Genomic DNA, 23,671 nt, shown 5'->3' on the forward strand with positions numbered 1-23,671 from the left:
GCCGAAAACACGTGCAAAAAAAATCCGGAGGGAGCGCCTAGACCGCGACACGTGGCGGGCGGGTGAGAGCGCGCAGAGCGGCACTGATCGTTGTGAGGCTCCCGAAGTAGCGCTCGTTAACTAGTTGCTCCCATACTAGTGGCAATGAGTATCGAACCCGCGGCATACTAGTTTGATTCGAGGTGTAGTACCACGTGATATATGTGGTAAGCAATTCAAACTAATTCAAATTCAAAAGATTCGAGGTGTACTAACCAATACGCCAGGATACCTCTTCGTGGAACATTCTATCCGTTAGACATCTTCACACGTGCACCAAATTGGGAATTTTTTTCTTTCTCTATTTCTTTCCTTTTTTCCTTTTTCCTTTTTCTTTTTTATCTTTTCTCGTTTTCTATTTTATAGCTCCTTTTCGTTTATTTATTTATTTTCTGTTCCTTTTGTTTTTATTTTTCCATTTCCAAATTTGATGTTTTTTGTGTTCAAATATGTGAACTATTTAAAGTTTTGATGAACTATTTTTTGTAAAACAATGAACTTTTTGCAAATTCGGTGAACTTTTTTCACAATTGATGAACCTTTTTAATTTAATCAATGTTTTTTGAAAATCGATGAACGATTTTTCAATTTGTGAACATTTTTTCTAATTCGATGATTTTCTTTAAAATAGATGAACTGTTCTCCAAATTGGATGAACTATTTTTTTCGAAATCAATGAACTTTTTTCGAAATTGATGAACTTTTTGCTAAGTTGGATGAACCTTTTTTGAAACCGATGAACTTTTTCCAAAATCGGTGAACTTTTTCAAACTTGTGGACTATTTCCTAATTTGATGGTCTTTTTCAAATATGATGATTTTTTTTTAAAAATCGATTAACTTTTTCAAATTTGATAAAAAAAATTCAAAATCGATGAACATTTTTTCGAATTGATGAATTTTTTTTCAAAGTAGATGAACTTTTTTCAAACTCTATGAACTTTTTTTTCAAACAGGACAAACTTTTTTCCAATTTGATGAATTTTTTCAAAATTGGTGCTTTTTTTCAAAATCAAAGAATTTTTTTTCAAGTTTGATCAACTTTTTCCAAAATTGATGAACTTTTTTCAAAGTTGGTGAACATTTTTCTAAAATCTATGAACTTTTTATCAAAGTCAATTAACTTTTTTTAAACTCAATGGATTTTTTTCAAACACGATGAACATTTTCAGATTCGATGAACCTTTTTTCAACAAAGTACAATTTACTAAATCACTGAGAAAAGACAAGGAAAAAAACATAAAGACAACCTCGTTCCAACAGTGAACAAAACAAGAACGACAGTGCACAACCTTTTTCCATAATTCGGGAGATTCAAACTGATGCATTTCAGTTCATTACGACACAAACAGTGAACGAACCAGAAATCGAACGTAACAGCAAAATGAAACAGTTACACCATCGACTGGGCTTCCTCAATGTAGCCCATGAAGAAACCACGTAGGCGCCCAAACCTCCTGCTGGGCGCTGACGGAAAATCCTACTTGCCGCTCGTTGCGGCAAGCTGTCGAAGCTTCGCACACGGAGGTGCGAGCGAGCGAACGAGTGGGCCGGCCCATTTTAGCGTTACAGACTCGGTTTTGGGAACCTTCTATGATGTTTCCAGCCGGTTTTTTCCGGTTTTGGGTTCATGAAACGGCTTTTTCTTTTTTAGTTTCTTTTTCGTTTTTCTTTTTTCTTTTTTCTTTTCTTTTTTCTGTTTCTTTTTTTTCTGTTTTCTTTTCTTTTATCTTTTTTTCCTTTTCAAGTTTATTTTCAAAAAAAATCCGAATTCCAAAAAATGTTCCTGTTTTTCAGATTTTGCTCACAAATTCAAAAAATGTTCCTATTTTACGAAATTTGTTCGTAAATTTAAAAAATGTTTCTGGTTTCAAAATTTTTGTTCCGAATTTTCAGAAAATGTTCCTGTTTTTTCAGAAATTGTTCGAATTACCTTTTTTTCATTTTTTGAGAAATTTGAAAATGATGACATGGATTTCAAAAAATGCATGTATTCAAAAATTGTTCACAAATTTCAAAAAAATGTTTGTATTTTTCAAATTTTGTTCACTTATTAAGAAATTGTTCACATTTCAAATTTGTTTGGGATTTTCAAAATTGTTCTATATTTTACAATTTGTTCTAAAAATTCAAAATTTGTTTGTTATTTTAAAAATTGTTCCCATTTCTAAATTTTGTTCGAGAATTTTAAAAGTGTTCATGTTTACAAAAAAATTCATGTTTACAAATTTGTTTTGTTCACAATTCAAAATTTGTTCTCCTTTCAAAAATATTCATGTTTTTGAAAAAATCACTATTAAATACTTGTTCAGATTTTCGAAAAATCTTTTTGTGTTTATCGAATTTTTTTAAAACTCGTGTTGGTTCAGTAAATTCTGATTATATTTTTTTAGTTTTTCTTCTCAAATTTGAAAAGTGTTCGCATTAAAAAAATACTTTTCTCAAAATAATGTTCGAATCTGCATTACCTTTAGCTGCGCGCGCCGTAGTAAAACATGAAAGCTTATGCAGCCCATTGGCTAGGGTCGTGCGTAAGTCACAGGAGGTGCCAGGTTCGATTCCTACCTCCTCGCACATTGCGGCAAATTGTCGCCGCAACGCACAGCCAGAGATGCGCATCGAGCGATTAGGGCCGGCCCATCTCATGACTGCAGGCAAACCTTTCTGTTTCCGGTTTTGGGAATGTTCCACGGGTTTATTTCGGTTTTGTGAACCTTCTAGAAGATCCAGAACCATGTGTTTCTTTCTTTTCGTTTTTTCCTGTTTCTTTTTCTTTCCTTTTTATGTTTTTAGATTCCTTATTTATTTTCATTCCTATTTTTTTCATTTTCATTTTCTTGTTCAAAAAATGTTTGAAAATTCTAAACATGTTTGCCTTTTCCAAAATTTGTTCGTTTTTTCACAAAATATTCTAGTTTAGTAACATTCAGAAATTCATCAAAGTTCAGAAAATTCAAATTTTGTTCGCATCTTTCAGAAATGTTCTAAAATTAAAAAAATGTTCGTCGTTTTATAAAAATGATCAAAATTCAACAAAGGTTGTGTTTTCGAAAAAAAATCGTAAATTTGAAAAATGTTTGCACTTTTAAACATTGTTCGTGTACTATTTGTTTTTATATTTTTCAACGTTATGTTAGTTTGAAAAATGTTCTGAGATTTCAACAAAGATTATTGCTTCTAAATATCGATCAACATTCAAAAAAGATTGTGTTTTCAATATTTGTTCATAAATACAAAAAATGTTCACATATTAAAAAAATGTTCGGAATGTTTCTGCTAAAAAATTTCACAACTTTTCAGAAAATGTTCCCATTTTCAAAAAATGTTCATGTTTTAATTTTTTGTGTTTAAAAATTTGTTCCTTTTCAAAATTGTTCCAAATTTTCTAAAAATTGTTCGTGTTTTCAATTTTTGTTCGGGAGTTTTAAAAAATGTTCTCGTTTGCACAATTTTCATTTGGAATTTCAAAAATGTTCCTGTTTTCGGAAAAAAGTGTTCATGATTTCGAAAAGTGTTTCAATTTTGTAAAACAAATCGCAAATTTAGACAGTGTTTGTGTTTCACAAACACTCAGTTTTTTAAAAAAAACTGCTTTCGAAATTCCAAAATTAATTCGGAACTGCGGCTGCCTATTGGTTCTTATTGGTTGACCCTGTCTCCTAATCATAAAATCACGCTAGCTCAGCTGGTTGCGGCTCGTCGTTGGCGGCATGGGATCGCTGGATTGATTCCCAGCGACGTCGAATTTTTTTGGAGCTACAGATGTTCGCTGAAGGTCATGGGCTGGCCCAGTCAGAGGCCGCCTGTGCGAAACTGCGTCTCTTCGCCGCAAAGAGCGGCACATAGGAGGTCCCGGCGCTGACGAGGAGGTCTCTCGATCACCGAGAATGTATCAGGTGAAACGGACGAATCTGTGCACCGAGTGCACCGTGCGATTTTGGTCCTTTGGATGGATAACCAACGGACTATGTTTGACTACTGATGAGTTGTTGGCGCGCAAAAGTGACCTTGTATTTTGCTAAAATCAACCCGCACTCTACCCAGTAGTCTGGCTTATTGTCAATAAAACACTTACATTCCATCAAAATAAGCCCACTATAGGGAAATCGCAGCGAGAGGTTAAGTGCGGGTTGATTTTGACGAAACAAAGTGTTCTGTTTGCAAAATATGTTCACAGCCCCCTGTTTGCCTGAATCATGTCCATCGTCTTTTAATCTAACAGTCCAGAATGGTGTGGTGCATCGGATGCACAGGTTTGAGCCTTGGGGGTGGGTGATCTGTCGGGATCAATCCATTTGAGTTGGTCGCGTGATGGTCTGATGGACTGGGGCATCGGAGAAATTGAGGAAGCGGGCCGTGGATCTCACAGTCTCCTCGCTACCACAACCCGCCGCGCGAACTGATCAAAATAGTGACGTGGCTAGGGGAACTGCTTTGAGATTTGTGCGGCTGATAGGCCGACGACAGAGCAGTTCGCAGGACGAACGTTCCCTAGTTAACATTTCCCCAAAATTTATAGCCCTTTTTGGAGACAGAGTACAAACTTCTGATCCGAGAAAAAAAAACACCTACGTACATAATTCACAATTGTACTACAAACACGGCGACTCCTGAGTAAACATTCAGTATTAAGAATAATTAAATACTGAACTACATGCAGATCAAGATGTAACCATTTGGTCATTGACTGAAACACACCGTCATCGCTCGACATCTCATTATTCATCGTCACTAAGATAAAGGAAGGGGGACCCCGTGTCAGGATGGCCACCGTCGTACCCGAACTCACCAATAGGGTGCTTCAGTGCATGCATTCCTTGATTTATGCACGCGTAGCAGTGACCTAAACAACGATATGCAGTTCAATACTAGATCAAAACCGTGATTTTGCAACAAACAAAGTTAAAATGATCCATATTTAGTTACGACGAAAGAGAAAACGAGAAAGGCATATATATATACACGTACCATCATCATATGAACTTAGTTCGTAGCAGGTATAATATTTTCTTCCATAGATCTCTTTCACTTGAGCAAAATAGGGCGTCGATGACCAATCACCGTCTGGCTTCTTCATCTTAACGGTGAAGTTGAAGTGATGGAAGGTATGGTCATAGCTCTCCACGCTGAAGCACTGATGTTGAAGCTCATCCAGGCTATACTCCACGTCCTGAAAGAAACACCTTATAAACAAAACTTGTTTTCGATTAAAATGGACAGGATAGTTAAAAATCACACATACTTTGAATTGGTCCTGCCATTTGATGTACTTCTTGAAAGCCACCATGACTTCCTCGCCCATCCACTTCTTAGCATCCTCAATGATTTCTTTGGTAGACGGTTCTCCCCTGCAACAGTACACTAAAACTGCTGCATATGCTTCAAAAGTTTATAAGAAAATCATAAAGGACACATACTGCACTGAATTCTCTGTTGGAGAGGCAAAGGGCTTGGAGACTTCAGGAAATTTTAATTCCTCTCCTGATGACCAAAATGCTTCAGCATCCAGTTTATGCTGGGCCGGGTTGCTAAAGCCATGACTAGCGGCAATCATAGCCTCCACGACGTCAGTATATCTATGTTCCGCCAAGTACTTTAGTATCTCACGATATTCTTGTGCCCTGAATCACAACAAACCCAAAGGATCAAGAAAATGCAAAATAATAATCCGCACACAACAATCATGAGCCTAAGAGGCAATATACAACAAATGTTATGCTATGCATACTTAAAAAATGTTATGCTACGCATACTTAAAAAATGTTATGCTATGCATACTTAAAAACTGTAAAAGAGCATTGAGCTCCATATCATATACACTGTTCTCTGAGGTACAAGGAGTAATTTTTTTAATTAATTATATGCCATGCAATGATCAATATATTGATCATGAGTCCTATTCACATACGCAAGCTTCACCTTAAAATGGCATCGTACCACAGATTTGTAGTTTAAGAGACAACTAAAGAAAAAGAAATCAGTTAATCCATAGACTGTAGCACGTCGGAATTCTCTATGCATGGTCTAGAGTGCATGGGACTGCATCATGTTGATCCGATGCATGACACTGTTGAGAATGGATTTGCATAGGAGCTAGGGGATGAAATAGGCGATGAAGAGTTTGGGACCGAGTTATCCTGCACACGTTCATGTGGGGAAGTAAAGTTGGTTCTCAAGTCCTATCGGGAAAAATAACAAACCATCGACACTAAACCAACTGGATTGTCTTATTTCCTTTGTACTGTTACTGTTATGTTTGTTTGCTTGCATGCTAGTAGGTATGCCTCAAGGAGCTTGAAAAGGGATAAGTTGCATGGATTCTCGAAGAAACGTGCTTCTCTGGGAGTGTGGCATGTCAAGTTTAAAAGAGGGTGTTTGATTCTGATAACTTGAGATAGTGGGAGGCTTTAATGGTTCATTTAAATGAAATCTCTCTTTCTGATCAACCAGACAGAGTGAGCTGAACTTATGAATCCAATGGTCAATATACTTCTAAATCCATGTATCACTGGCTGTCCTTCCAGGGGTTTTTGATATGTGGAGGCTTACGCTTCCTTTAAAAATCAGGGTGTTTCTTTGGCAGGTCATTCATGACCGTATCCCTACCAGGGTGTAGATCCTTGCCCGGCATGGCCCTACCGATGGACGGTGTCCTTTGTGCGATGATGACAAGTCTAATGATCACTTGCTATTCTTATGTACATTGCTGAATTTGTTTGGGCTGTGATTGGGAGTTGTTTGATTGGCGTTGGTTGCCAGCAAACATAAGGCAGTTCCTGTCCTGGGTTAAATACAGAGATAAGAACTCCTCTGACTCCATTTGGTGTGGATTTGCTGCAGTATTGTGGACGAGGCAATACTGCATGAGCTAAAAGGGATTTATTTTTTGTTTACAAACTGCAACAAAACCGGGAGGATCGCAGAACCAGCTGTGCCAATGAATTTCTTGGCCTGACACACCTCAATCTCTTCTATGGTACGAATTTATGCTGTGCTAGATGGGTAGTGATACAGTGTGCTACTTATATATTTAACAGCTATTTCAAAGCTGATGTTGAAATTACCAAGTTATCTCTGGCTAAGACTAAGTTGTTCATGCGACAGTAACCAGGTTGTCTAGAAACAGTAACCAGGTTGTCTTAGTAGCAATACCAATTATATTTGCAATACATGATTAGAACTAGGTGGTCTAGTAACAGTAATGAGGTTGTCTAGTAACAGTTACCAGGTTATATATATCCAATAGAGTAAAATGCATGGGCGGTCTTAATTCTTTCACCAAAGTGTCGGCTGGGTCTAATTCTTTTAAAATGTACGTCTGGGTCCTAAATCTTTTCAAGTTGTTCATCCGAGGTCCTAAATCCGTCTGACCAGCGCTGACCTGCCTGCGTCGTGCTTTGACCGTGACCACGTGGACAGGAGGGCCCAGGAGGAGCAACGACCGGCCATGCATATTTGCAAAAAAGCCCTCGAACACTAATTTATTTACAGTCGCGGTGCCTTTCCTCTTGCCCACCCCTCTCTGGCAAAACCGAAGGCGAGCGACGTGGCTCCGGTGAGAAGCGGAGGTCATCGGCGGCGGTAGTCTGGCAGCGTCGGCTGCTAGGATGGTGCCAAAGCCGCTAGGAATAATCCATCATCCGTCGTGCCCATCGCCGCGCGTGTGAATGCACTGCATGCGACGGGGGAGCGAGCTCGACCAGTGAAGGCGATGGTGGCCCACGGGGCTCTCGCACACCCGCTGGGGACAGGCGAGGACGGGGCTGAAGGGACTTGCCAGAGCTGAGGAGGAGAAGAGCTGCGGCGCCGGGGATGGGCGGATCGGCCGCGGGGCACCGGATCTGACCATTGACGCAAGGTTCCCGCGGACGGCGTCCAGATAGGCGACAAGGGTGCTCGAGCATTCATCCATGGAGGTTCCTGCACCGGGAGATGAGAAAGATGAGAGACTGGGAATGAGGAGGAGGTGAAGGAAGGAACAGGAGAAAGCGGGAGCTGGGCGGCGCTGGGGCGGAGGCGACCTCCAGCTCGGTCTGGTCATGATGGGAGGCGCGCGGGGTCAGGGGCATGGCACCAACGGCAGTGTCCCCGATGGTAGCGGCAGTGCAAAAGTAGCTACTACCGATGGTGGAGACGACGCTGCCAAGGTCAGGGCTGCACCGAACGGCTTCTTCCCATGGCGCCTGACCGCAGACGAGCTTGCGCCGGCAGACATGGCGATGGAGCGCCGCCAGAGATAATTGAGGGAAAAGACCTAGGGACCGGGGATCCAGAAGAACTATTACAGGGGCAAATTTGCATATCCAGCCGCCCATGGACCTCCTGTCTACGTGGCCAGGGTCCAAGCGCCACGCAGGCAGGTCAGCGGTGGTCAGAAGAAATTAGGACCCCAGATGAACAACTTAAAAAGATTTAGGAACCAGACGTGCATTTTGCAAGAATTAGGACCCAGTCGACACTTTCGTGAAAGAATTAGGACCGTGCATGCATTCTACTCTATCCAATATACAGTTACCAACAAAATACCACGTTTTTTGAGCTGAGAGTGACAAGGTTTCTTGGTAGTAGAAACCAGAAAACAGGCTATATATATATATATATATCCAATGCGCAGTTACCAACAAAATATCAAGTCATCCAGCTGAGAGTGACCAGGTTTTCTAGCTGTAGTAACAGTTACCAAGTTATCAAGTAAATGGTTACAAACAGAACTCTTAACTTTTCTATTATATACAATAAGAACTAAGGATTACTCCTAGCAATTTTTATTATCTTAGGTATTGACAGTAGCAAGTTATCCCGGTGAGAGAAACTCGGTTGTCAAACTATCTCCCAGACCCACTCACACACGTTGAGAGAAACATCACACGCCATCATTTGAGGAAGGGGAAGGACATAACCTGTAACAGCAATATGGATTTTCATAATCAAGACTACCTTGGCTGTAAAAAAAAAAATCTCAATCTTATCCTCCATCAAAACAAATTGAAGCTCCAAGACATGCAGGAAGCAGGTGCACAGATGGTGGTGCAGGAACCTCCAGACTGTTAGGAAAGCAACTTGTATTCCCATGAGGCCATAGGCCGATATATATACATGTACAGGTGTGGAACATATGCAGGAAACCCCTTATACAACGGGATAAATACAAAGGGGTACATGACTTATATTATAACTCTAACACCCCCCTCAAACTCATGGTGGATGAACAACACTGAGTTTGGAGAGATAAAAGCCATGTTGTGCTCTAGTCTGGGCCTTCGTCAAGAAATCCGCCAACTGTAACTCGGAAGGCACATACTGAAGAGCAATAACCTGATCTTGCACAGCAGCGCGCACATAGAAAGCATCAACACCAATATGCTTGGTGAGCTCATGCTTCACAGGATCGCGCGCAATGCTAATAGCACCTGTACTGTCAGATAAGAGCAAAGTCGGTGTAGTGACAGAAACACCAAAATCCTGAAGTAACCACCGTAACCAAGTCACCTCTGCCGTCAAAAGAGCCATTGCTCGCAACTCAGCCTCGGCACTCGAACGGGAAACTGCAATCTGTTTTTTCGTCTTCCAAGCAATGAGAGAACCACCAAGAAAAACACAGTAAGCAGAAAGTGAACGGCGATCTGAAGGATCACTAGCCCACGTAGCATCTGAATAGGCCTGGAGCTGTAAAGAACTGGAGCGAGGAAAGAATAGACGGTGAGAGATCGTGCCCCGAAGATATCGGAGAACACGAAGGAGATGACTATAGTGAACCGATGTGGGAGCAGAGACGAACTGACTCAGAATATGAACCGGATAAGAGATGTTCGGACGAGTGACAGCTAGATAGACAAGACTGCCAACAAGATGACGATAACGCGTCGGGTTAGGGAGAGGATCACCATCAGTAGCACGGAGGTGAACATTGAGCTCCATAGGAGTCTCAACAATACGCTCGTCATTTAGAGCAGCACGAGCAAGAAGATCCTGGATATACTTTTCCTGGGATATAAAAAAGCCATCAGAGGTAGAAGAGACTTCAATCCCAAGAAAATAGCGAAGAGGTCCAAGATCAGACATAAGAAACTGCTCACTAAGACAGGCCTTTACAAAGGCAATATACTCGGAGTCATCCCCAGTGATGATCATGTCATCAACATAGAGAAGAAGAGTCCGACCACGAGGAGAAAGGTGAATAAACAATGCTGGATCATGAGCACTTGCTGAAAAACCAGCGGCAGTGACCACAGAGGCAAAACGCTCAAACCAGGCGCGGGGGGCTTGCTTAAGGCCATAGAGAGAGCAACGAAGACGACATACCATGCCATCAGGAACAGAATACCCAGGTGGTGGCTGCATGTACACCTCCTCACGCAGCTCACCATTAAGAAAGGCATTCTTAACATCAAGCTGAGATATAGACCAGTGGCGTGCAGAGGCAACGGCAAGAAGTGTACGAACAGTGGTCATATGGGCCATAGGAGCAAAAGTCTCATCATAATCACGACCATGCTCCTGCTGAAAACCACGAGCCACAAGACGAGCTTTATGACGCTCAAGAGAACCATCGGAGCGAGTCTTAACCTTGTAGACCCACTTACAAGTGATGGGACGAACTCCGGGAGGAAGAGAAACAAGATCCCAGGTACCAGTGCGTTCAAGAGCAGCAATCTCCTCTGCCATCGCAAACTGCCATTCAGGATGAACAACAGCCTGATGATAAGAAGTCGGCTCAAGAACAGCAGCACCAGCGGTGGGAAATCCAAAGCGATCAACAGGCGGACGAGGACGAGAACGCAAGCCATAAGTAGGCTGAGAGGAAGATGACGACACATCCACAGAGGCATCCACAGGGCGTGAACGACGAGTGTAATGCTGAGGAAAAGATGGAACAATAGAAGGAGGAATCGCCAAGGGAGAATCGGGGGGTGGCGACGAAGAAGTCACCGGAGATGAAGGTGTAGAATCCGGTGACATGCTAGGCGAGGAGACCGGGGAAGATGGTGGTTGCAAATCGACTAGAGGTGGAGAAGCAGAGGGAGTGGAACGAAGAGGCACAGGCTCGACGAGGGTGATAGGTGAGTCAGGAAAAGTAAGGAAAGAGAGATCCTCCACTGAAAAGGACGAGGAAGATGGGCGTGGGTAGAAGGAACGAGACTCATCAAAAGTCACGTCTCGAGAGATACGCATCCGACGACCGATAGGATCCCAACAACGATAGCCCTTATGCTCATCACTATAGCCTAAGAAGACACACTCAACAGACTGAGCGGTCAGTTTGGTGCATTCGCGAGGGGCAAGAAGAACATAGCAAACACAACCAAACAAGCGAAGCATCGAATAATCGGGAGAACGATCAAAAAGACGCTCGAAAGGAACACCACCCTGTAGAGCAGCGGAAGGCTGTAGATTGATAAGATAGGTGGAGGTGGAGACGGCCTCAGCCCAAAAATGAGGCGGGAGAGAGGCAGCAATCATCAATGCACGAGCCGTCTCAAGAAGATGACGATGTTTTCGCTCAGCCACACCATTCTGAGCATGAGCACCAGGACAAGAGAATTGAGAGAGTTCCTTGCTCAGCAAGAACACCACGCAACATCTTAGAGATATACTCGCCAGCGGAGTCAGCACGAAAAACACGAATGGGTGAAGAGAACTGAGTATGAACCATGGCAGCAAAACGCTTATAAATAGGCAACACCTCACTACGAGAAGTCATGAAATAAAGCCATGTGTAACGAGAGAAATCATCTATGAAAATAATATAGTATTTATGACCACCTTTCGAAGCGAAAGGAGCCAGACCCCATACATCAGAATGGACTAAATCGAAAGGACGCTTAGACACTGACTCACTATGTGAATATGGTAATTGAATCTGCTTGCCAAGACGACAACCCTGACACTCTAAAGAGACATCTCCTGAGACAGACCCCAGAAGACCTCGACGAACTAAAGACGACAACCAAGAACCACACAGATGACCAAGTCGATGATGCCACTGCTTGAAGGAACCAGTAACGGAGGCGACTGAAGCGGAGGAACTGGCGATGGTGGTGGCAGCGGAAGGAACATGAAGTCAGTCCAACTCCCAAAGACCCTGAGAATCACGACGGCGAGGGCCAGCCCCAACCAAAGTGTGCGTGCGACGATCCTGGACAGAACAAGAGTCAACGTCAAGGATGACGCGACAACCAGAATCAGTAAGTTGACCAACAAAAAACAGATTCATGATAAGTCGAGGAACATGAGCAACATCAGGAACAGAATAAGAAGAAGTGGTAAGATTGCCTCTACTAACAACAGAAAGTGGAGTACCATCAGCAGTGAAGACATGAACAGGAGGATCCAGCGAGCGAAGAGAGGACAAAGTGGAAGAATGAGAAGACATGAAAAGAAGCTCCAGAGTCCAGAACCCATGGGGATGTACCTGACTGTGTAGAGGGTGGTTGCTCAGTGCGGGAAGCATCAGTCACAGAACCAGCAATACCCGTCGAGGAAGAACCTGAAGTCGCGAGCAGACGCTTAAGTCTCAGAATATCCTGCTGAGTCAAAGCAATGGCTGAAGCTGTCGAGGTAGATGACAAAGTCCCTGAAGATGATGATCGCGCCTTGCGCAGGTGTTTCCTCTTCGTGTAGCACTAGGACTTAATATGACCATCATTGTTACAGTAGTCGCAATGTTGACGGGGGCGACCTGAGCCTCCAGAAGGAGTGGGCAAGAGCGGCGGAGCACCCGAGCGAGAAGGGGTCGGTGCAGCAGGTGGCGTGGAAGAAGCCCGAGTAGCGAGGACAGAGGGAACCTCCAGCAAACCAGCACCACGTAAGCGAGTCTCCTCGGCACGAATCTCAGAAAGCGCCTCCATGAGAGAAATACAGCCACGAGCAAACAACTGAGCACGCCGGGGCTCAAACTCCTTACGGAGCCGAGACAGGAACTCGTAGACGCGATGAAACTCCAAATTGGCCTAGACAGCCTGGCAATAGGGGCAAGTACGACAACCAGCATTGCGGAGAGAATCAAGCTGGCGCCAGATAGCAAAACTCTGTGCATAGAAGTCATCAACAGTAGAGTCACCCTGCTGAAGAGCATGCTCCTGACGGACCACAGAAAGGTATAAGGCATCACCAGAGGGCTCATAGCGCTGACGAAGACGGGTCCACATCTCAAAGACAGTAGGAAGACCCAGAAACTCAGAAGCAAACTGAGGCAGAACACTAGCAGTGAGAACAGCTGCAGCACGAGCATCATCATCAAGCCACTGGGTGTAAACAGACAGAGCACCATGATACGTCTGAAGAGCCTCCTCATAAGCCAAAACCCTCTCATCATAAGCACGATCAGCAGCCTCATCAGCAAGCTTAGCCGCATCCTTGGCGGCCTGATTAGCATCCGTAGGAAGAACCAGTGGAGTCGGCGGAGTAGGGGCAACCGAGGAACCGGACATGGCGGACAGCAGACCTCGCCAGAAAGAACACCCCAGAGACGGATGCCATGCATGTGAATGCGCATGAAGCCAGTGAACTCGGTTTAGTTGGTACCATCAAAGATCACCGGACAGCGAGGAACAGCAACATAGCCAGATGCAGCAGACATTTTTTTTCTTTCTTTCTTTTTTTTTATTTTTTTTTATTTTAGGAAACGAGTACGAGACGATCCCGACGAGAACCGCAGAGAGCCGTCGCTAGCAGCAGGGGACGGCTGCAGGAAAATCGGCGCTGGCACCCAGGCTGCCGCCGGGAGTGCTGGATCGCAGGAGAGGCAGGCGCGGCTGGATCCAGAGAAAGGCTAGGCGCGGCTTGGACTCTGGCGACTGGATCGGGCTCTGGCGACTGGATCAGACAGCCCTGGCGACTAGAGGAATCGGGAGCCCTGGGGATCGGGCGCCCCTGGCGTGCTGGAGGACCTAGCGATGGGAGGAACCGGGCGCCCCTGGCGGCTGGAGAAGTTCGAGCGCGCTGGAGCAGGAGGGAGATCGACGAGGGCGTGGATCGATAGGAGCACGAGTTGCGCGTGCGGAGAAAAAACCCTAAAGTTCTAATACCATGTTAGGAAAGCAACTTGTATTCCCATGAGGCCATAGGCCGATATATATACATGTACAGGTGTGGAACATATGCAGGAAACCCCTTATACAACGGGATAAATACAAAGGGGTACATGACTTATATTATAACTCTAACACAGACAACCATGAGTCATGGTGCTTCACGAAAGCAAGCTCCTGGATGCCTTGACTGTGAGATGGGTGCCAGTGCACGGTCAGCCCGGTGCACATCCTTTTAGTGGCCTGCACCAGCCAACTCCTCCATCAGAGCACATGTGGTGAGCTTCCTTGCCGGACACATGGAACTGGACGAACTGAGCCATGCTACATAAAGGCAGTGGGCGGATCTTAAACCATAGCAGTACAGCACCGGCGCCATGACAGGCTCGAACAAGGTGTACCATTGTTGCGATTGAGCTGATCTGGTAGGGAATGGAAGAGACAAAGTAGAGCGTGCAGGGGCGATGGAGGATGGCAACAGAGAGAGATCGGGTGAGAGAGAAGGAGAATGCATCAGTGATTCTGTGTTTGGGTGACCCGTGGAGGAGTTGGACGCATTACGCTCAGCTTGGACGCTCGCGGGCGTGATTCAACAGTTATACACACGCCGCAACAAAAGACTAATTGAGGTATGCGCCCAATTAGATTCCCCAATTTATGTTTGAACCAAGCAAGAAAGAACAAATCTATTAAAAAAGGACAGACCCAGTGGTAGAAGCTCCCGCACCAGGTGGGGTCTTGTGAAGGATTAAATGAGGGAAGCCTTACCACTGCACAGTGCAATGCAGAGAGGCCGCAGCGAACCCTTGTTCTTTCTTGCCTAGTTCAAACATTCTCTCAGCTAGTATATGTCTATCCAGCATCCTGTTAAATGGTGTTTGATTATCACATTGTGGATCTAGGTCTACAAGCACTAATAATACGTTGTTCTGTTGTTGTTTTTCCCTTATTTGATCCACGTATATACAAGTAAAACTTTAGTGCTCTGAGGCTTTTACTACACCAATGCATTTAAAACTTACAAACTACAAACTAATTATAGCACGAGATGAACAAAAGAAAAATCATCATACGTACCAAGGATCTGATTCATCTGTAAGCTTTTCCTCCGCAACAATTTCAGAGCCAGTCTTACTTTCGGCAGTGTCATAAGCACATTCCTTGGACCTAGAGCAACAAAAGTCTGCACAATCAGTGATTATTCCAAAGCTACCATTTACTAGATTTAAATAATCTTCTTTAACTAATTTTTGTCAAGTTGATGATGAATCAAACATATTTGAATGATATGCAAAACACATGAAAGAATGCTCAAGGTACATTTTTATTGCTTTGAAGCTTTTACATATATTAAACAGTAACAAACAACAAGATAAAAATCGAATCAATAAAAATATTAACCCATGGTCCTGGGCTGGGCAAAAAAGAGGTGAATGCAGTGCCTGTGAGTTGAGTTAAGTGTAGGAGGTGACTGGCGGAGTGTAGATGCTTTAAACTCCATGCTGCTCACCTCACCAGCATCCACCTCAACCCTGACCAAGAAAACCAATATGCTCATTAGTCAGCAACTTTATGATGGTGGTATTGCAATAATAACCAGGCAGTATGTTGTTTTTTAAGGAGCACTGCTGCAAAAAAAAAAGTTGTATTTGCTAGAGGCACACTTACGGTAGAACCTTAACTGCAGGACCCTCAATGCCGCTCACCTTGCCAGCATTCTCCTCAACCCTGACCAGAACATGTTGGTTGGTGACTAGAAGTGTGGGAAAGAATTACTAGCCTCTATAAAAGAAACTAGCATTGCATACAGAATTATTTCTTCTACGAGAACTAAAGTGCAAATAGCCATAAACAGATATATGGTATAAATAATCTTCTTCAACAAGTTTTCTGGAGTTGAAGAATCAAACATATATGAATGATATGCAGAGCACATGAAAGAGAGTCATAATACACACATGGAATTCCAAGAAGCCAAATCCTGATTAAAAATAACAAAACAATAATGGAGGTGTGTCATTCAGCTCTAAAAATAACGGAACAATAATGGTCATACCTATCAGTTAATTCAAGCTTAGGACGTGTGTCATTCAGCGCTAGTGTCTTCGATTCAGGTAGATCCACACTGCCACTCACCTTGTTAGCATTCTCCTCAACCCTGATGACAACATGTTGGTCCATGACTATGGAAATAAGGGAAATAATTGCTGGCTACTTTAAAAGAAACTAGCATTGCATACAAAACTATTTCTTCTATAAGAATGAAGTGCAAGTAATAGCCAAAACAGATATATTATTAAGTGCTCATGAAAATAAGCACCATACAATATCCGGATAACTAAGGAAACTTACAGTAGCTTATTCGTTATTTCCGGTTCCTGGCTTCCACGTAACCGACTGAGGCGGCCTGCATATAAAGCACTTTGCTGGACACAAGTAGCAGTTCCAGTGGGCCTGCAATTATTCAATAGGTGAATTTATCCCTCTAAAGCAAAACAAACATTGGTTACCATACATGGACAGCAACGGCCATCATGGCCACTCATGTGCTTATGGTGTTACAAGTTACAATCTAGCATATTATTTTGTGCTCAATGAGCTGATGTCTGATTAGCTACATGTAATAGCAGCTGAGCTTGTCCCAACTTACTTAAAAAGAACGTAACGTTTTGTCGTCCATCTCGTCCTTCTTCCAACCTTACGTACATTCCCCTTTCCCTTTTTTCATTTTGATTTTTTTCCTCATGTCATTGGTTTTTTCCACCGGTTTCCTTGAAAACTGTCTCAAGTGCCGCACCTTTGATTGACTTGCCAAGTAAAATTATGTTTTCTTTGGCAAGCCAATAAGTGCTTGCCAAATAGGTATTTAGCAAACAAATCCTATTTTCTTACAGTCATATTAATATGGGCAGGTAAATCACGGACTAACGTGCTAGAATATTTATACCCCAGTTCCCCTAAGAAGGCAGTTTTAGAAACTAGAACGTCAATTCATATACCCCTTACAATTTGTGGTGCCACAGCACACTAATGACATGTGGGTCGTTTGCTAATTTTATCCATTATTTGATTCATGTGTTACATGTAAAATTTATGTCTTCGTGTCTTACTGCTACATTTTTGCAAATTTAAAACTTGTGAATAGTAACAAAAACAAGATAAACCTGGAGATTAAAAAAAAGCAAAGTAAATCAATAAATATTAAGCCACCAATGTATAGATAATTGCAGAACTTATGTATGTATTAGCAAAATAATAAACATAGAGTGCCAACTTCCAACATAGGTTCTAAACCTTGGACGTGCATCGAGCTTTGTAGATTACACACAAGAGAATCCGTGGAGGCAAGCACACATCATTGAAAGAGAAGTACCAATGTAAAATAGTCATACTGTTATGTTATGACCGTCATATTAGGGGCTTAGCACAGTGGGTTGTGGCCCAAGTTATCTTATCGTTATTAGGGGCTTAGCCCGTTTATCTTATCGTTTGCTTAGGAGTCAAGTAAACCTCTCTATATAAGGAGAGGAGATGTATCAATCTAATCAAGGAAGAAGCAAAGAAGCAATCATTATTTGCTCAGCTTCCCTTAGGGAGCCGGGAGACCTAACCCTAGCCGCCTCTTGCGCCGCCGCCGCCTCTCCCTCTCGCGCACGACGGCGCCTTGCCGCCGGCGACCGCGAGCTTCGCCACGTCCAGCCCCCTCCTTCCCCTACAACCTACGCCCTAGACCCGGTAGGGTCCCAGCTCCTATCAATTTGGTATCAGCTAGCTTGGTTTCGACCATGTCATCACCACCACCAAACCCGTCGCTGCCCACCACCACCAACACCGCCGCCGCCACCACCTCCTCCACCGCCGCTGCGTTCTCGCCGAGCGCCATGGCCTCGCTGGCCCTTCCGTCGGCGCCGATCGGCCCCACCCCCGGCACGTCGCCTGGCCAGCCACCGCCCCCCGTCAAGGATTCGCCGCCATCACCGCCCACCATGCCGACCCAGTACACTCCGGAGGCCATGGCCGGTGTCCTCAATGACCTGGTGGTCGCGGTCCAGGGCATCCGCCTGTTTTTGGCCAGCCCGTACGGGCCGCCACCGCTGCTTCCGCCGGCCGTCCCCTCCGGCAACCGGCCCTGCCATGGTACTCGGTCCCCGCGGCCATCGTCGGGGGCTACCCGGCGCTCCCGTCGCCGGCCGCTCCAACGTCGCCCTGGCCCCAATGGCCGACGCCCGCGCTCGCGGCGCCACCCGCGTCGTCCACGCCCGCCCAGGGCCCGCAGTGGCCGACCTGGCTCGCACCGCCCCCCGCCTCGCCATCCGTACCTGCGGCTCCGGTCCAGGTTCCACTGTCGGCCGTCCCAGCGCTGTCCTGGCCGCAGTGGCCCGCGCCGGCTTTCGCGGCGCCACCCGCGCCTTCCGCGCCCGCCCCATCGCCGCAGTGGCCGTACTGGCCCGCGCCGGCCTCAGCCGCACCAACCACGCCGGCCGCGCCGGTACAGCTTCCACCGCCGCCGCCCAGCTGCGGACTGGGCCAGTCCACACCGGGGGGCCTCCCGATCCAGCAGGTCCAGTTTCCACCGTCACCGTCCCCGATTCCGCCACCAGTTTACACGGAGGCTGGGCACCCATTGGTACCCACACTGCAGTCTGGGGCCTTGTTTGGCTCCGCGGGGGCCTACGACGGCCTCCCCACCATTGACCGGGCGCCGTCATCATCACTGCTCCGCACCGTCGAGCCGGACGTCCATGGCGCGCCGACCCAGACGCCGCCACGGTTCGCCAAGATCGACTTCGCCACTTATGACGGCACGGAGGACCCACTTAACTGGCTCAACCAGTGCGGCCAGTTTTTCCGTGGGCAGCGCACGCTCGCGTCGGAGTGCACTTGGCTGACATCCTACCACCTCCGCGGTGCAGCCCAGACATGGTACTATGCCCTCGAGCAGGACGAGGGCGGCATGCCCCCGTGGGAGCGCTTCCATGAGCTGTGCCTCCTTCGTTTTGGGCCGCCGATCCGCGGGAGCCGCCTGGCCGAGTTGGGCCACCTTCCCTACACCGACCGCTTTCAAGCCCTGGCGTGCCACGCGTCCGGCGTGACGGCTCACCAGCGGGCCGAACTCTTCGTCAGCGGTCTGCCAGATCATCTCCGCGTGGACGTCGAGCTGCAGGGACCCCGGGACCTCCAGACGGCCATGTACTACGCCCGCGCGTTCGAGCACCGCGTGGTGGCCATGCAGCAGGCATCACCGTCCCAGACCACTGGGCCGCTACCCGGACCAGATGTTCCCGCGCAGGGTCGGCCTACTCAGGCTTCCGCGGTACCCCCCGCTGCGACCGCGGCGCGCCCGTTCCGCCGGCTCACCTCGGCCGAGCTACTCGAGCGTCGCCGACAAGGGTTATGCTTCAACTGCGACGAGCCCTACACGTCCGGCCACGTCTGCACGCGACTCTTCTACCTGGAGGCTGCAGACTACATTGAGGAGGACGCTGTCGCCGCCGACCTGACCGCCCCAGCTGTCGCGAAGGTGTTTGACGCTGGTTGATCACCTTGAGGAGTTCAGCAAGCGCTTCCCAACCTTACAGCTCGAGGACGAGCTGTTTGTGCAGGCGGGGAGAAGTGTTATGACCGTCATATTAGGGGCTTAGCCCAGTGGGTTGTGGCCCAAGTTATCTTATCGTTATTAGGGGCTTAGCCCGTTTATCTTATCGTTTGCTTAGGAGTCAAGTAAACCTCTCTATATAAGGAGAGGAGATGTATCAATCTAATCGAGGAAGAAGCAAAGAAGCAATCATTATTTGCTCGGCTTCCCTTAGGGAGCCGGGAGACCTAACCCTAGCCGCCTCTTGCGCCGCCGCCGCCTCTCCCTCTCGCGCACGACGGCGCCTTGCCGACGGCGACCGCGAGCTTCGCCACGTCCAGCCCCCTCCTTCCCCTACAACCTACGCCCTAGACCCGGTAGGGTCCCAGCTCCTACCACATACCTAGTTGACTCACGTGTGGAGCGTGACTGATGAAGTGTCGGGACTTGAAACTCCCTGCTGCTCACCTCACCGGCATGCTCCTCAACCCTGACCAAAACAAGCACGGCAATATGGTAACTTGCCACTGATTAGAAATGCTGGGAGGTGCAGCATAACCAGGGCATTCTAATTTGTCTACAGAAGGACTGAATGAAGGCTAATGTAAATATTAAATAGCTAATACCATACGAACTGGTTAGGCACATTTGCAGTGACCGTAGTGGAAACAGAAAAACAGCAGCTGGCCAGCTAGAGTCACACTTACGGTAGCTTATCTGATGTAGGTTTCCTGGATCGCCTTGGGCGATCTGAGTACAAAACGCTCTGGCGAATATGTGGTCTTGGGGGTGCTGCTGACCTGCAAATGCAAAGGTTGAGAGATCCGAACTTAGGTCTGCTAAGAATTAAGATATTATTGTTGTATTGTATAGTTTGTAGGCTATCACCATCCTGTAATTATAGGAACTGGTATGGGTATGTATTCGCAACCCACTGATGGAATACATTTATGTTAAAGACGACACCGTACATTGGTATACTAGCCAAACCCTTTCTTTAACCCCGCACACACGTGCAAGCTAACTACCTTCTGATCAAAGTTTCGTTTGTTAATGGCAATAATAGTTAGCTGCTTGTGAAAGGGGCAAGTTGAAAAGGCGCTCACACATCAGTGCCGGCGGAAGAGGGGATTTTGTCAGGCGCTTCCACCAACACTCCCGTACGAAGCACTTGCCCGGGCTTCAGAGCTTGCTCCCCGCTGTGTTGAGTGTCAGGAGGAGTTTCAGAGTAGCCATGGGTTCCCATGGCGAGGGCTACGGACGATCCTGGTGTGATTTGGGGCAGATCCTCCTTCTGTAGCTTTCCCTGCCCCCGCGCGAGAGCTTTGGCCCTCAGACGCCGTATCTTCCGCGCTACCTTATTCGCTCTCCTCACTGCTTCCATTTCCTTCTGCGCTTCATGAGGGAGGGGATTACCTTCCTCCTCAAGCTGGGGGTGTCGAGGGTCAGAAGGGGCAGGATTTTGAGGGTGATGCCCGTCGTGGGGATCTCCATCGCCGTCCATGGCGAGGGTGAGGGCAGCCGGCGGCGAGACCTAGTGTGGTTTGGGGAATTTTGGGTGTCACTGGTGGGGTGTGTTAGGGACGGGTGTGGGGTGTGTGTGTCTCTCTTCCGGTTCCCTTTTTGAACTCTCGTGCCTATGCGTTGATCTCGCATCCAGCCCAACATGTTAAGCTCATGGTATTTTGTAGCTCGGTCGATTTATTATTTCATCAACAATTTTTTAGGAGACCAACTTTTTATTATTACTACTAGATAACTGGGTAAAGAAGCATGTATATTCTAGTGGTTCAACATCAAGTCATCAACCATCTCTATATATATCTTCACCCACTATCTTCATCTCTCCGATCCAATCCCACCCATCTACTCCCTCCGTTCTAAAATAGATGACTCAACTTTGTACTAACTTTATCAATAGCCCATCCTTAACAACACTTTGCACTGGTAAGAAGATTTAGTATTATCAAATGGTACGGACGGCAGGACACCCAACCGCAGTGGCGGAGCTTCTCAGGGCCAACCTGGGCTGTCGACCCCCACCCAATTTTTTGTTTGTGCTATAATCCTTAGTATTTGGCCCATATTTCAAGGAAAATCAGACCAAAATGCATATTATATGCCCCCCCCCCTCCCCCCCGCCCCCAACTAGAATTCAGCCCAAGCCCCGCCACTGCCCAACCGGATGTTTTATGTTCGGCAATGCTAAAAATACAACGTTATATTTTAAGCACGGCAAATAGAATGTTTTTATGCCAAATATATCTGGCGTGAGGATGACAAATTTATTTTTCTGATAAAAAATGAACTGAGCCGGATTTACTAAGCTTGCCAATTAAACTTGTCATCCTCGACAAACACAAATTGTCATAGAAAATGTTTGATTTGTCATGGTCAAAAAAGTGACGTTAGATTTGTAGTAGTCCTTTACTTTCTTATATTGACTAGAACAATACCCGTGCATTGCAACAGGATATAAATATTTCATTACGTTAACTTGTGATTTACCTATCAATAATAATGCAATTGTGTAAATAAATGTTCATCAATTTCTACCCACGCCTTGTATTTTGATTAAAAGTTTGGTAAGTAAATTAAAGTGGAATTGGTTCCAAAAAAGATAAGTAAATTAAGGTGATTGATTACCATACACATGAAAGGTTGGATGAAGGGGTGGTGGTGAGAAGAAAGGTGAAATGGGAATCTGACATTCTTTTTAAGTAGTAGAGACAGAGATTAGTTTGCACATATATAAGGTTAGACAATGGACAAGCGGACAACAGAACTTTACATCCTTTTAAGCAGGGGAGAAAGAGAGATGCTAGCCTCACTAACTTATATTTATATCATAATTGTCATATAATCTTAGTTAGGATTAGTAATCACTTTCATACATGCATGTGTTCTTCACACCTAGTTTTCTTCTCCCACGCTAGTACGGGTTTTTCTCTGACTCCTCTTTCACTAGTAAAGGATGGCACATGTGATGTGACCAAAGATATGCAAAATATCACTAATCAAAAAATTTGCATTCATGCAACTAAACTTTGTTACTCCCTCCGTTTAGTGTGTACATATTTTTTTGAAAAGTCAAAATTTGCAAACTTTGACTAGTTTATAAAGAAAATTATTTATATCTACAATAACCAAAATATAAAATATGAAAATTCGTCTTATGATGAATTTATTGATATATATTTGGCATTGTAGATGCAATCATTTTTCTCCATAAACTTGATCAGAATTTATGAGGTTTGGCTTTTTGAAAATCTTGCATTATATTATCGAACGAGGGGAGTATATTATATTATAACCAATCCCTAAACAACACACAGGATAAAACCACGTAAAGTATTTTATCCGCGACTTTCTTCACGACCGTCCACATGAGGATTATATTAGAACAACATGATTATTGTGAATTGCTAGCTTAACTCTGGCTTCGTGGGTGCGTCCGCCAGTATCCTTCATTAATTCCAACGGTAGATCTTATCATCTCTCAGTTCAAGTTAAACTTCCTTCTGTGGTCTTCTCCCCAAGCCCATGTGAGATATTACGAACAAAACAATGATAAACGGCAATCACTTTGCCATAGAAATATCAGGGAACGATCAACTTCCCAAGCTATCATGCATCGAGGGGAGAGGTAATTGTTATGAGGAAATCAGGTGACTTTTGCCTAAACGAGATTAGGCGACCGCAGCGATGAGAGAAGAAGACACCGGAGATTGTATCGTAAAAACAAGAAGAGAGAAGGGGAGAGGGGTTGCGAAAATACCTCGGGTTGGTGGCACCATGACTGCTGGAAGCAGATGAAGAAGTTGGCGTTTGGTCCGTACCTCGTCCACCTGGAGCTCGACAACGACGACGACGACGACGACGAGAGCTCTGTTCCATCGTTCGATCGCCCGGTGGTTGCTGATCGAATCAATGCTGATCCATGTAACAATCCGAAGCTGCAAGCTTCCGAATTCTCTCCGAGTTTTGTGGTGGGCTGGCGAGTTTTGTGCGCGTGACGCGTTATATAG

General features: G+C 45.5%; 1 protein-coding gene across 4 annotated transcripts; it reads right to left on the reverse strand.

Moving 5' to 3' along the window:
- Positions 1 to 4,521: 4,521 nt before the first annotated feature.
- On the reverse strand, positions 4,522 to 23,555 carry LOC119333712. Of its 4 annotated transcripts, none has more exons than XM_037606524.1 (12): positions 23,422 to 23,555; positions 20,351 to 20,443; positions 20,047 to 20,133; positions 16,421 to 16,522; positions 16,125 to 16,226; positions 15,737 to 15,796; positions 15,511 to 15,600; positions 15,146 to 15,235; positions 5,456 to 5,659; positions 5,281 to 5,386; positions 5,007 to 5,208; positions 4,522 to 4,881 (listed from the first exon to the last, which is right to left on the reverse strand). In XM_037606524.1, exons 1-12 carry the CDS (start codon positions 23,538 to 23,540, stop codon positions 4,757 to 4,759), a joined length of 1,380 nt encoding a protein of 459 aa, XP_037462421.1. In that variant the 5' UTR covers positions 23,541 to 23,555; the 3' UTR covers positions 4,522 to 4,756. The 4 variants fall into 4 exon arrangements, with proteins under 4 accessions (XP_037462421.1, XP_037462414.1, XP_037462426.1 ...); XM_037606517.1 differs by lacking the exon at positions 23,422 to 23,555 and adding an exon at positions 20,750 to 21,277; XM_037606529.1 differs by lacking the exon at positions 20,047 to 20,133.
- Between the last annotated feature and the right edge of the window lie 116 nt (positions 23,556 to 23,671).

The sequence above is a fragment of the Triticum dicoccoides genome, chromosome 1B, assembly GCF_002162155.2.
Source record: "Triticum dicoccoides isolate Atlit2015 ecotype Zavitan chromosome 1B, WEW_v2.0, whole genome shotgun sequence".
Lineage (NCBI taxonomy): Eukaryota > Viridiplantae > Streptophyta > Magnoliopsida > Poales > Poaceae > Triticum > Triticum dicoccoides.